Source organism: Phalaenopsis equestris, unplaced genomic scaffold, assembly GCF_001263595.1.
Source record: "Phalaenopsis equestris unplaced genomic scaffold, ASM126359v1 Scaffold001083, whole genome shotgun sequence".
NCBI classification, from domain to species: Eukaryota; Viridiplantae; Streptophyta; class Magnoliopsida; order Asparagales; family Orchidaceae; genus Phalaenopsis; species Phalaenopsis equestris.
Genome location: NW_018165522.1, coordinates 173,079 through 186,613, shown reverse-complemented (window position 1 = coordinate 186,613; position 13,535 = coordinate 173,079). Strand labels below are relative to the sequence as shown.

At 34.2% G+C, this 13,535-nt stretch overlaps 1 protein-coding gene across 1 annotated transcript in view; it reads left to right on the top strand.

Annotated features, from left to right (window-relative positions):
• The window catches only part of LOC110033067 (protein NUCLEAR FUSION DEFECTIVE 4-like), a 19,197-nt gene extending 6,843 nt beyond the window's left edge, over nucleotides 1-12,354 (top strand). Inside the window, exon 4 of the mRNA XM_020736927.1 lies at nucleotides 12,218-12,354. Coding sequence (XP_020592586.1) covers nucleotides 12,218-12,354 — 137 coding nt within the window. The remainder of the gene's footprint in view (nucleotides 1-12,217) is intronic.
• Nucleotides 12,355-13,535: the final 1,181 nt, after the last annotated feature.

The following is a 13,535-nucleotide window of genomic DNA, read 5'->3' as shown; positions in this document are numbered from 1 at the left end:
CCATTTCACAAATCTCAAGACAAGGAGAAAGATAGAGAAAACTACTCAGATCTCATGGGAAAACACAACAAAACTCAGAATTCATATATAAAATCAAAGTCATACAAACTATAACAAGTAAATAACTTATCTCTAATTTCTCCCCAAGAACACTCATCAAAGTTCCTCTGAATCTCTTCCTTTCTTTACAACACACATAATTCCTCTTCGAAACAACAAGGAGAAATAAATCTCTCACTTTCCCTCCACTCTTACAATCTCTCGAAGAATTCCTCACAATTTTCACACACTATTGAAACCTTTCTAACCTCTAGGAACTCTCTCCCAGACTTCTAGGCTCTTCAATTTTCGGCCAAAACATTCTTTTAAAGTCATGGATGAGCTTTCCCAAGAGTTACCTAAGCATCCCTTCAAAATTTGGCCTTATCCAAAGCCTGATTAGACATAACCGCCGAGCTCGCCGTCGGCGGCCTCGAGGGTGCCATCGACGGACCTTCTTAATGAATTAATTCTGGAGTCTCGGGAAAATCTCGCCGTCAGCGGGGTCGATGGCGCTGTCGGCACCCTAGTTCAATTCTGCACATTTTGGACCTTTTCGCTCCTTTTTTCATATTTTTGCTCCAATGACCCTAATTCATCATTCTTGCAACAAAACATCAAAAATACATTTTTTAAAAGTGCAATATCATCAAAAACAGTATAAAATAGGTATGAAAATCTCAACATATTTTCCTCTGGTCAATGACTAACCTAAATACTCCATTTTGAAGTTATGAGACTATATTTCACACACATAAAGTCTCCTATAGCCTCCAAATGAAAAAGAATTCCATCAGGTTTTCCTGATAAAAATCAAAGTTTTGGGCTAGTCACACCCTCACACCGTCCCTGGATGGCTAAGCACCCAAAACACCTTTCTGAATCATCTAGCATGAGCCTTTAGAGGTCTAGGACTTGATTTTGGTAAGTAGACATTTTTTTCGGCGCCTAGTCGCCCAAAAAATCCCATTTTTCCAAGAGCATAGAGCCAAGCACCGTCCATCTGGTGCCAAGGCGCCCAGACTAGCTCTTTGGCACCCCAGGCAGTGCTATAGTGCCTGAAATGTGGGGCCTAGGCACCAGTCACCCTCTATGTCGTGAAGTTTTTGCGATTTTGACGTCGTTTTGACACCGTAAGCCACCGGTTGATTGTTAATCCCCATTTTACCTCATCTAGAAGGATCTAATGCTTCTTTTAGGGTAAATTTTGGTCATTTTTGTTGAGGAGAGGGGTTTTAACCTAACCCCTCCCCTCTCATTTTGGCGGGCTCCCATTTCCCACGATCGGGGGGTGGGGGTTTCCGCTCCGTCTCCTTTTTCTTCTTTGTTTAGAATTGGAGGGAAAGCTCTTAGAGAAGGGCTTTTTGAGGCCTTAGAGAGGATTTGGAGGTCCATTGGATATGCTACTTGGAGAGAAAGCAAGGAATAGAGGTTTCTCCATCTTCTTCTTCTTCCTCCTCACCTTCTTCTTCCTGCTCATCTTCTTCATATTTTCCTACATTTTATGAAGGTCTGAGAGGGCTTTCTTGAGGAGAATCTTGGGAGCAAGGCATCACTCTCCTATGCTAGAGAAGAGCTTCATCTTTGCATGGGTAATGTTCCCTATAAGTTTGTCGGAGCATTGCAGGAGTTCGTAGTGACGACATGAGTCTGCAACCGTTACAGTGGTGAGATTTCTTAAATGCTTTTGTCGGCTCTAGGACCAGTCTGGTCTAGGCCTATTGGTTTGATCGCCCACGCGGGGTGGATGTGATGGTTGATGCGCCTTAAAATGTGCTATTTTTCTTTATACATTTTATGCTTATTTTTAATGATATTGCACTTTAATGGAAGGTATTTTGCATGTTTTTAGTTTCTGGTACAAGAGATGGAGTTTTGTATAAAAGGGAGCTAAAACGGAGCAAAATGGAGTAAGGATATAGAGATTTCGACACCATGGCGTCAAGATCTGGTGCTTAGGCGCCGATCAGTTATTCGGGGCTTTTAGAAGGGTGGCGCTTATGCACCAGAGTTGGACGCCTAGGCGCCAAAATCAATTTTCTTCAATATGCATTGAATTTGGACAAATTTTGAAGAGGAATCTGAAGTGACTCTTGGGGATTTTGTGAGTTATTATAAAAGGATTCAAGAGAAACTAGAAAAGAGAGCTTGAGAAGAGTGTGTGGCATGAGGTTTTGTGTGTGTGTGTGTGTGTGTGTGTGTGGAGACTTTTGTTAAACTTTTAGTGAAAGTTTTTGTTTTGTGTGCTCTTGGAGTTAATTGTAAGGAGAGTTTGGAGAATACTTCAAAGAAACTTTAAAGAATTTTCGCGGGGAGAAGTTTAAGATAAGTATTTTGTATTTTTGTTTGAGTTTTGCTTATTGTGTGAACCTAAATTTTAATATAAATCATGTTTTATTGTGTTATTCCCATGAGATCTGAGTAGTCTTTTTTATCTTTCTCTCTGCAATAAGGATTAATTTCGTATAGAATTAGAATTATTTATGATTTCTCTTATTCCATACTTGTCATGATTCATTACTTCGTACATAATTTACATATTCAATCTGGCAAATTTGTATGTTAAAACTTTTTGTGAAGCCATAATGATCAGGGAGAGCTATGTATTCCTCAATTAGTAAGAATCATATTTATCTAGTGTGTGATAAGGTAGTCCATTGCTTAGTTCAAATAGATAGAGAGATAAGATTTGATGGGTGTTAATTAGCATTTCTAGGGTGATAAACTAGATTCTTATCAATTTGATCTAGAGTTTGAAACCTAAGAACTAATTAGTCCTAAAGAGATGGCACAGTGGGCAGTCTAGAAGTGAGAGGCTAGAACCTTTGTAGTCCTCAAACGCTAGGAGTTTAAACTTCTCGGGGGGGGGGGGGGGGGCCCCCACCCCAAGACCTTAAATTTAAATGACTGGTGTGGGGCCTCAGTGCACCTGAATCGCTACCTCTCCATCAGTACAAATCCAACACTGTCCTAATACTGGGAGTCTTCGGCCCTTTGGGCCATTGTTTAGTTTTCAGCCGTTGTGCGTCGGCACCGCCTCTCGATAGGGGTTATGCCCTTGATGAAACTCGTACACCTTCTAAAGCCGTGATAGATCTTAGGACCTCCACGATCTGGTCCAACACCTGGTTTGAGATCTGGGTTCTTAACTCCTACATCTCCCGTTGTATGAGCCCCTCCATGAATTCTCTAGTACATTCGACATTCGTTAAGTCCCTCTGGTGGTTTTCCTTCTACTAATTTTATTGCACTCCTCTTCTTGTTGACAACATGACTTCTTGCTCATTGCACCTTTTAGGATCTTAATTCAAAATTGTCTGGGAGACACACCCAAGGAATAGAGTGTAAAAGAGAGGAAAAGAGTAGAGAAAGCACAATAATGAATAGTGAAATTGTGTAATCATTATTCATGAAATGACCCCCTATATATAGGAAAAAGGACAATAGGATTTCATCTTACCCCTAGTAAAATAGGTATGATTGGGGATATTTTAGGTGGTATATAATTATTAGGCCGGGAGCTTGAAAAACTGTTTGACCGATTTATAATATAGACGATAATAGTCGAGGCGTCGACCAAAATATGCTAGCCATTCGTCAAGATTCGGGGGGGTTCTATCGTCTGCCCTGTCTGTATGAGGAATTTTGTTTGATTGTTCGTACAAGATCCCTCCAATTTTACCTTGGAAAAAATGTCGTTCTCTTTCATCCGACATGGTATTAGATTATTCCTGGCTTGCAAGAGTCGGACGGGTAAATGCAGACCGTCGGGCTGCTCCTGGCGGGCCCCAGCTTGCCTCATCATCTTCTCTGTCTGCTGTTAGATTTCTTTGTGATTCGTGTTGACAAAATTTTTATTTATAATGAATATGAATTTTTTGAATGTTATGTTATTGATGTAAAAGGTAACAAGAATATCACTGAAATAGATGAATATATACTTTTCATGATTTTATCTCGGCTAGGCACTACACTAACAGTTATACGAAAACAATATATTCTTAATTGATTTATGATATTCTATAATATATTAATTCTTATATATATATATATATATATATATATATATAGCACACAGCACCCTTTACGGCGGGTGAAGAGAAACCAGCCTGCCAAATTCTTCGGGCTGGAGACTTGCCGACCGTGCATGTGTCTTCCAAAAGATCTCGTCAATGTTTTGGACTTGAAGAGCGAAGATCACATGGTCTTTCGGCCATGGAAGTCAGCGAACCTTTTTTGGATTGAAGATTTACATACAAACTTTATTCTTATTTATTTACATATCTAACACCTAAATTTTAATATACATATATCTGTATATCTGTTTGTATCTTTGTATACGAGTGGGGCGTCACCTTATACATAAAAAATGTATATTTTACTTTTTAAAATTTAATATAATAATATAAAAAAATTAGATGGTATAAATATAAAAATAGATGCTATTAATTGTTAGATATGTAAGTACATAAGAATTTAGTGGCATGTATGTAAAATTGATGCCGAAAAGGACGCACTTACCAGAGTTCATGTTCATAACTTAGTTTACATTTCCAGTATAAGAATTAAACTGGATTATCTATTAGTTGCATTCTGTTTTAATTTCTAAATGGGAGAAATTTAAATCTCTCCTTCTATTAAACTCAAATGAATTTTCAATCCATTCGAGGTTGATTAATTCAAATTTGATGGAGGTCAATTAACTAGAGTTAACACTAAACTAATCATGGTACTTTGTATTTATTGTAAATAACAAATAAACTAATTTATAATTACAAAAGTAGTTGTATAAATTTAAAAATTATGGCTTGAATATAGGGTTTAGAATTTAGCTTGATTATCAACAATCGCTCGAAAGTTGATTCAAATTTTGATTTGGATCAAAATATGCAAGTTTAGCTTTGGGCCGATATCATAAATCAAATTTTCTTCGAATCTGTTGTGAGCCGGAAAATTCACAGTGATAGAGTGATAATTTAATGTTCTTTGTACAAAGATTCGACACACACATAAATAATATAAATTTAGCAATAGGAGACACTAAGATTTTTACATGAAAAAAATCCGTAAAAGAAAAAATCACGGATTCTTACGCAGTCACAGCAATCTACTATAAGTGTGTAAGTACAAATGTACATCCTTTTGTCGTGGTGAATGAGTTTACATATTTACATTGAAAATTACGATTGTCTTTGAATGTTTCATTTTTAAGTAATGATTTGAGGCGGCGGCGGGAAGCAGGTCGATGGTGGTCGACATGTCCGATTGGCGGTGGTCGGCATGTTTGGCAGCTAGGGAGGTCCGACGTTATCATTGAATCTTCAGTTCATAACAGGCTTTGGAATTCTTCTTCCTCATTTGTTCCCTTCAAGTTAAGAGGGGGTTTACTTATAGTCTCTAGGGGAGAGTCATTTTGGTTTTGGTGAATAACTTCCCCAACCATTTGATTGGATGACTCAAATAGATTTCACTTGATCATAAGAGGTTATTTAAAGATATATGTACCTTAATGACCTCAGAATTCAGTGAGCTTAGGCTTGTTCAATTCATCTTATCAAGAAGTTCGACTTGACAATAAACATGTCAAATTTGAAATCTATTTTACCATTCAAATGATGATTAAAACTTCTAATTGTGCTTTAATAATTTATCTGAGCTTTATTGAACCAGGATCAAACTAATTTTTGTAGTATTGAATTCTTCTTGTCGAGACAGTCTGTTTGACTATAAATTTGTTTAAATAGGTGCCCTAGATGATCTTGTATTTGAAATATTTTATACTATATATATATATATATATATATATATATATATAACAAAATGTTAAATAAAATTTTGGAATATATTCATCATTTTAAATTGACTCAATCGAAGCAAGCTAACTCATTTTTATTTTCTAGCAAGAACATACAATCATAGCTCAATTTGGCTAACTTTATTTTGATTTCGATCTGGATCAAACTCATTTCAGTTTCAAGTTAAGTTGACCCGAAAGCAAATTGAAAGAGCGATAAACTAATTTCAAACCGTATTCAAATTCATTAGTGCCGCTTTCAAACCAATCACAGGATGGCTCGAAATTGATTCTTTTGGACGGACTCCGGGCATAAAAATAAATCCGGAGTATAATAAAATCACACCACGAAAAAAAAAAAAAAACATCTAGAGTAAATAAATTTGAGAATGAGATCACAGCTGATGAAATGCTGACGATTTAATGCTCTCATTATTTAATGGCCGGTAACAATCAAATAATTGCCAAAGTAGAGGCTTTTGACGCGCGGAGCCCGAGAAAGGGACGGATTCTCATGCTCTGTCCACTATTACTCGTAATTATAATCCAACGTAAATTACGCACAATGGTCCGGTTTATGCTCCTCTTTAACGCAATGGCCAAATGCGCACCACTTTCTTTTTCATTCTTAATTTTAACACCTTGTTGCTATAAATTTATGTATAAAAAATATTTATTTAATTTTTAAGAGCTAATAAAATGATATTTTTGATGTAAATTTCAAATTTTAAATATTATAAATGTAAATAAATAAAAAAATTTGTGCTATCAATGCAAATGTCTCATAAGAGTATGATTACTCGACAAAATATCATAATCAATATTGAAGTTTACACTTTCTACGATTTTTATTTGTTAATAATGATTTATTTCATCATATTTGAGATGAAACAAAAAATATGTATTAGTTGACATAATAATCCCTTATTTTATAACTACCAAGCAATCATAAAGGCGAACTTTTTGACTTTTTCACTCACTTCCTTTCTTCTTATCTCAATGGATTTTTTAGTTTTTGTTTAGTAATTGAATAGGGTGTTGAATTATTTCATTGGCATGTGTTATGGTAATGATTTCTTTTCTCTTTTTTTTTTTTTTTTTTGAAGTCGTGAGTTTGAGCTAATACATCCCATTGATATGATAACACTTCTCTTTCCTTGTTTCCTTTTAAGAGTTCGTTTTTTGCAAGTTTGTTTCTCCTGTGGGAAAAGAAAATCTTGGTTTTTAAATTGTCTCCCTCTTTGTTTGGCTAAATTATATTTGATATTAAATCATTAAGAAAATTCTTGCAAGTTCTAATGTCATTAGAGTTTTAATTTTTAACTATTTTAGGTCTTGTTTGGTTGTTTGTAAATTTAAAATCTGATTTAAAAATAAGAATTTCATTTTTATTCAGTTTGAATGAAAAATTAAAATTATCATTTTGAAGGAGGCTTGACGAAAATTAGTAGAATTTGAAAATTTTGAACTTAAATTTATCCTTGGATCACACTCAAGGATAAAAGCACATACGAAGAAGAACGATTCCTGTTGAGAAAATGCCAAGAAATCTTGGAGGACAAAGATTCTACTTGTTTCATACAATACCCCTTATTTATAGGGGTTGATATTTCTTCAAGAGACACGTCGTTATCATTATGACATGATTCTGGCCAAAATTTCGGGTCGATTCTACAAGGTTTCCCCTTGTTGGCCGCTAAATTGGGTAGGTGATGTAGTTTTGATTTAATTTAATATACATGTAAATTTATTTTTTTCTAGAAAAGTAGTATTTTTATTTTGAAAAGTAATGTTTTAATTTTTGAAAATACGAGACCGAACCGATATCATATAAATAATAGTTTAAATAAACGAGCACAACATTATAAGTGACATATCTATCCCAAGAAATAGACATATCACTTATCCATGAGCTTGATTAAATAAACTATAGAATTTATGACGTCCGTTTAGTCAGCGAACTATTTATATAACCCAATAAATTTTCCTATCTAATATGAAAGATTATATAGGTTCTATATTACCTGGGTTCTTAAAGCTCCATATAGAGAGACAAGCCCCTATAGTTATGTTCATCTCAAATGATCGAGGTCACTTAAGAAAACTCTCGATTTAGATTAGAAATGATTATCTTCAAGAATATCAAAGAATAAACTTTTCAAAGATCTGAACAAGAAATATAAAATAGGAAAGACTCAAATTTGGAACATTATTATAGGATGCAAAGAAAGAAAATTATTTTCACAGATCTTGAGGAGAACCTCAATGACTTCCGAAGCTATCTTATGGTTTAGTTTCAATTTCGAGAACAAAATTATTGAATGTTTCATCATGTCATTTATTATTATTTAGGGCTTACATTTGTGTGAGACAATCACACAAATATCCTAGAAGATATGAGGATTTATGTCGTGATGAACGACAATCTCGGAATCCTAAAATGAGTTAAGGCTTAGATTGTGCAACATGATCATGCAAAGACCTAAAGATAAAGTGAAGATTTTTGTTGCACTAGGCAAACAACCTCGAAGTTAGGGCTTAGATTTCAGTTAGGATATGTTAACATTTATGTCAAGTCGGGCTAGGTTTTAGGTTAGGTTTTGGCTGGGTTTGAGTCAACCTAAGTCAGACCCAAGCCCAAGTTTAATTCAGGACTATCTAATTGGATTAACTTGAACGTAACCTAACTTAAAAACAACTAAGAAAATACAAAAGGAAAAGGAGGGAATAAACTTACCAGATAGAAGCAGAAGGTGCTCAATCTAATTGTTATGCGTTTTTTTTATGTATGTGTTGAAGGAGGGAAAGCAAGGGCCTATATATAATAGCTTGAGGTGGAGATGGGAGTTGTTATAGCTCAAAAATTAGCTCCGACGATCATCAATTGAGGCAAGAATCGAAGGTTTTGACTCTTCTAGCGGTTGGAGCTCCGATGGATCACTGAAGGTTAAATGTCATGTGTCAATTTATTGTTGGATGTGAGGAAAAAGCCACAGATGTTGGTGTGGCTTGAGAGCATTGCCATGTCTTTATCGGGCATGGCTAAACTTGGTAACTTCTAAGGGTGTCTATGCCCGAATATACACGGTCACACTAGTTTAAGGATGTGTACACAATCACACATGGTTTCTCTCTTGTGCGCGGGGTGCAAAGACACAAAATCATAATAAAAAAACATAGCCTCTGTCTACCACTGGTAAAGCAACACTCAAGGATTTCAAAGACAGGGTAAATCTTAGCTCAATATCTCCAAGTTAAGGCAATTGAAGTCAAAGTATGAGCCCCAACTCACAAAAATTTAAGTTAATGATGAAAACTCAAATGATTCATGAATCGTTTGTTCTTAGCCCATTTTAAATAGATTTTGGATTTGAGATTGATGTGAGTTGGTTTTGAGCTTGTCTTAAGCTCGAATGAAGGGTTGATTGAAGGTGAGGTCAACATCTCATGCATTTAAGAAGATCTGGGGTTAATATTGAGGGTTGATGACATATAACATTCCTTACATCAGCTAAAATTTGGGAAGATTGATCAGGGATAACGGAAAAGGCAAATTGACCCTAAAGAAACACCTTAGGATTAATTTAATTTGGTCGGGCTAAGGACATTAAACAAAGCACTACTAAGGAGAAAACTCACATGTTATTAATTGATTCTAGTGTGTGTTGTGTTATTTTCTTTGAATTAAAATTGAATTTATTTTATTTTTGCTTTTAATTTGAATTTTCATGTTAATATTTATTTGGATACATTATCAGAGTAGGTTGCACTGCACTTTATCAATTTTTCTATGATTTTATTTTATTATGATGATCTCCTTTATCTACTTGAAGTCTTACAAGCAATGTAGATGTTGATATAGATGTTTACAATTTTTGTTGAAGAGAGATGATGTACTATGATGTTCGATTACATGTGTCACATGTTGTACAGTTTTCCATTCTTGAAGTTTTGATGTGGCATGAATGAGATAGAAAATAAGTTTGAGGGAGGGAGCAATACTTATGTATTTTTCTAATAAATAATTTATAAATATGAGTAATAAACTTCACCTTTGAGTAGTAACTCATGATAGGATCAATGGTGATTTGATTAGATTGTACAATAAATTCATAAGAAATGTGAATATTCATTAAAGGTAGAAATTAGAATTGATTTTCTAATGATTAGGGCCTTAACTTTAATTATTTTACCTAAAGCCTTAAAATTTCATGAATAATTAAAAATGTGTAATTCAAAATTTAAGTAATTAACCAGAGATATTTAAGCCTTTAAATCTACAGCACAAAAAATCTACTTGAATATTAAATGGTCTTTAATATTCTGAAATTCATATTATTAAGTAATTGAGAAATATTAATTGGTGGAGAATGAACATTCAAAATTCTTAAGAGAAAATATGCTTAACCTGATATAGTAATTCCCAGTGGAATTAAATAAATTTTGAGTGGGCTTAAGAGAACAAAAGGAAAATGAAAAGGAAAATTTATGCAATGCTTTGATCCAAAAGAAAAAAAAATAAAATAATAAGTGGCAAGTCTTTTTTAGAAGAGGCTTGAGGTTAAACATGAAAAAAAGAAAATAATAATGTTCTAGTCCCTTCCCAATTAATAAAAGCTAAATATTTTCTTATTGAAATTTATAAATAATATATTATATATAAATTTAAATAAATTTTGGTTATTTTACTAATAATTAATTGACTTAAAATTAATTTTGGGTAATGCAAATATTTTAATCACACTGGATTAAGTACGTTGAAACTTGTTTAAGCTCAGAAAAAAGTTAATTAATGAAATGGATAGTTTATTAGAAATTAAGGAGAATCCAACCTTGAAATGATATTTGAACATCTTTTATTATGAATTATATAGTCTTGTTTAGAATTATAAAATCCTAGATGATAACCTATAAAATCATTTTCTTGATTCTATGTTTAGCTATGAGATTATTTGAGGGGAAGTAATAATTAAGTTTGAGAGAATTGATGTGAGGTAAAAATACAATATATTTTTTTAATAATTCTATATTTTAATTCATGATTATGATAAGTTTACACTTATGGAAGGTCTTTGGATAGTGTTTTACATAATATAGGTGCTAAGCATGCTTCAGGGAGCTGAAGATGTAAAAACGACCAAAAGGCCAGCGCACCCGCACCTCCTCACAAAGCTAACGACACTGTTATGTTCATCTGTAGCATGTGCACATCATAGACCCTAAAAGGTTATGAATCCGCACTGCACCTCAACACATCTGTGTCACACTCTCAGCACACCCGCAATATTGTGCACATTTTGGCAAATTTAAAATGCTTTTGTGTGTAGTTTTGAGGCTTGAGCATATAAGCTGTTGTATTGAGGTCAAGGAATAGCTCTTGGCTAGGGAAACTTCCTCTTTCCTTACTTTTGCAGAGTTTTTGTAAACCATAGGGTTTTACCCATTAGTTATTATTGGGGGAAGATTTCTATGGTGTTTTCTTGGAGAGCTGTGAAAGCTGTGAGAGAGAAATTTGTGAGCACTTGTACGAGGGAGATCTACGGGAGCTAGTATTATATATAGAGGATTGCAGGGTATTGCAAAGGGAAATTAGCTTGGTTGTGATTCTTCTATATGTGCTTATGTTTTTTTTTTCTTGATGGTTTCAATGGAAGTTCTTTTATTTTCTTCCATCATGCATTAGCTAATAATCTTTATACTTCTATGATGTAAGATCCGTGTTGAATTGATGTTTTGATCTATGAGTTATCCCTTGAAATTTTTATTTGCTTTGGATTTAATATGTTGATGTTTTAACCTTCTGAACATAGTTTACTCCTACTATGGCCAATTAGGTAGTCAAAAACTCTTGCGATCCGGAACTTCTAAATATTGACTATAAGAACAAGTAGGTTAGCATACATTCGCCTACTGGAATAGACATATTTTCAATAGGAGAATAAAATCTTGATAAAGGATTATAGGATTCTTGGGAAAAGTTTCATGGTTATATCTACTTAACAGTAATATGAGATTTCAATGCTTCTTATGACCTTGACATAGGCTAAGAAGGAACTGTCTGTAATTTTCAACAACAATATAGGAAACCCTTAAGAAAGAATGTCGAGAAATCAATAGACTAGTGTCACAGGATTATGAACCTTTCACTTCTGAAGACTTTAATGAAACTTAGTTCTATTTTCTAATTAATGTATTAGGATTTTATAACATTTTACTTTCTATAAATTTGAAACCTTCAAATAAACTAGACTTAGTGTTGTAATAAGCCATAAATTACCCTATTAAAAAAGTTAGCAATTATTCTTGTGGGATTGATACGAGGATTCTAATTCTATATTTTACTTGATTGACACATACTTGTGTGGTTTATGGATTACTTTGTAGCAATTTTGAGCATCGTTATTTATTTGAGAAGTTCTTCCTCTAGGCCATCATTCCATGAGGGCGATGGTGACCTTCCAAGTGAAGAAGATGTCATGGAAATGCAACCCCATGGTGAAGAAGCTACTCTGGAAGCATAAGAGCTAGCTCATCATAAGACCCAGTGTAAGAGAAAGAAGGTGTTGGTGAGAAGGATACCTAATTTAAAGAGAAGATGGTTGGTTAACCACACGAGACCCCAATATAATGATCCCCACTACCAAAAGGCGGTATGCTGAGAAAAAGCATAGATGGTTATTATGAAATCGTGGAATTGGCAAAATATTAAAATTCTTCAGCTCCACGTGTTGTTGAGTATGCCTCTATTTTTTGGGAAGCCATGTTTTCCCCTTTGGTGGATGCTTTGTTTCAATGGATGGAAATGGCCACACGTTGGAAGTCAGTCACCTTCAGACAGTTAGGTGGTAATCCTCCCATATGCTGATCTTTGTTATTCAGTGCTTACTAAGGGGTCAAAAGAGAGATAAGATGAAGATAAACAAGTTGAAGAAGTCTATCAAGATACTTGAGTGAGGCCACATCGAGTGGATCGATGCTGAAGACAATGCTAGATAAAGATGATCTATCTTGAAAGGCTGGAGATGGAGCTCATTTTATAAGAATGCTATTATGAGGGTTTTGAGGGAGATAACAAGTGGATGATTGCTCGGATGACCACAATGAAAATGCTTGAAAATTTCATTCGAGACCTATCATAAAAAATTGTATACATATCCCCTCTCAAAACAAATTTCAAAAAGAAATTTAGTACTTCATGGACCAGCTATTAAAGCATCGATTGTTTTCATTGGCCTAGGTCTTTATGGCTCAGTTTGAGTAGATAGTCATGGAATATGAGTTGGATGGTGAGGTGGAGAGGAGGTTTGGAGCTTCATCAAATGTATGATGGGGGTGTCTGGCATAAAAATATTTTTTGTTATAAAAGGCGGAATGAATCTTTTTTCTTTTGTCTAACCTTTTATATTATTATTATACACACATGTGCATATGAACACTGATCCCGATATTTTTTATATGTAAGGATTTACGAAGTTAACACAACTACTTGAAGATTTTAATCCCCAGCAACGACACCAAAAACTTGATCCCGATATTTTTTATATGTAAGGATTTATGAAGTTGACACCACTACTTGAAGATTTTATTCCCCGATAATGACAACACCAAAAACTTGATCCCAATTGATCCCAAGAAAAGTAAGATGTCAATTATATTTTTAAATAGTAGAGATTTTACGCAAGTATACGTATCTTTATCTAGT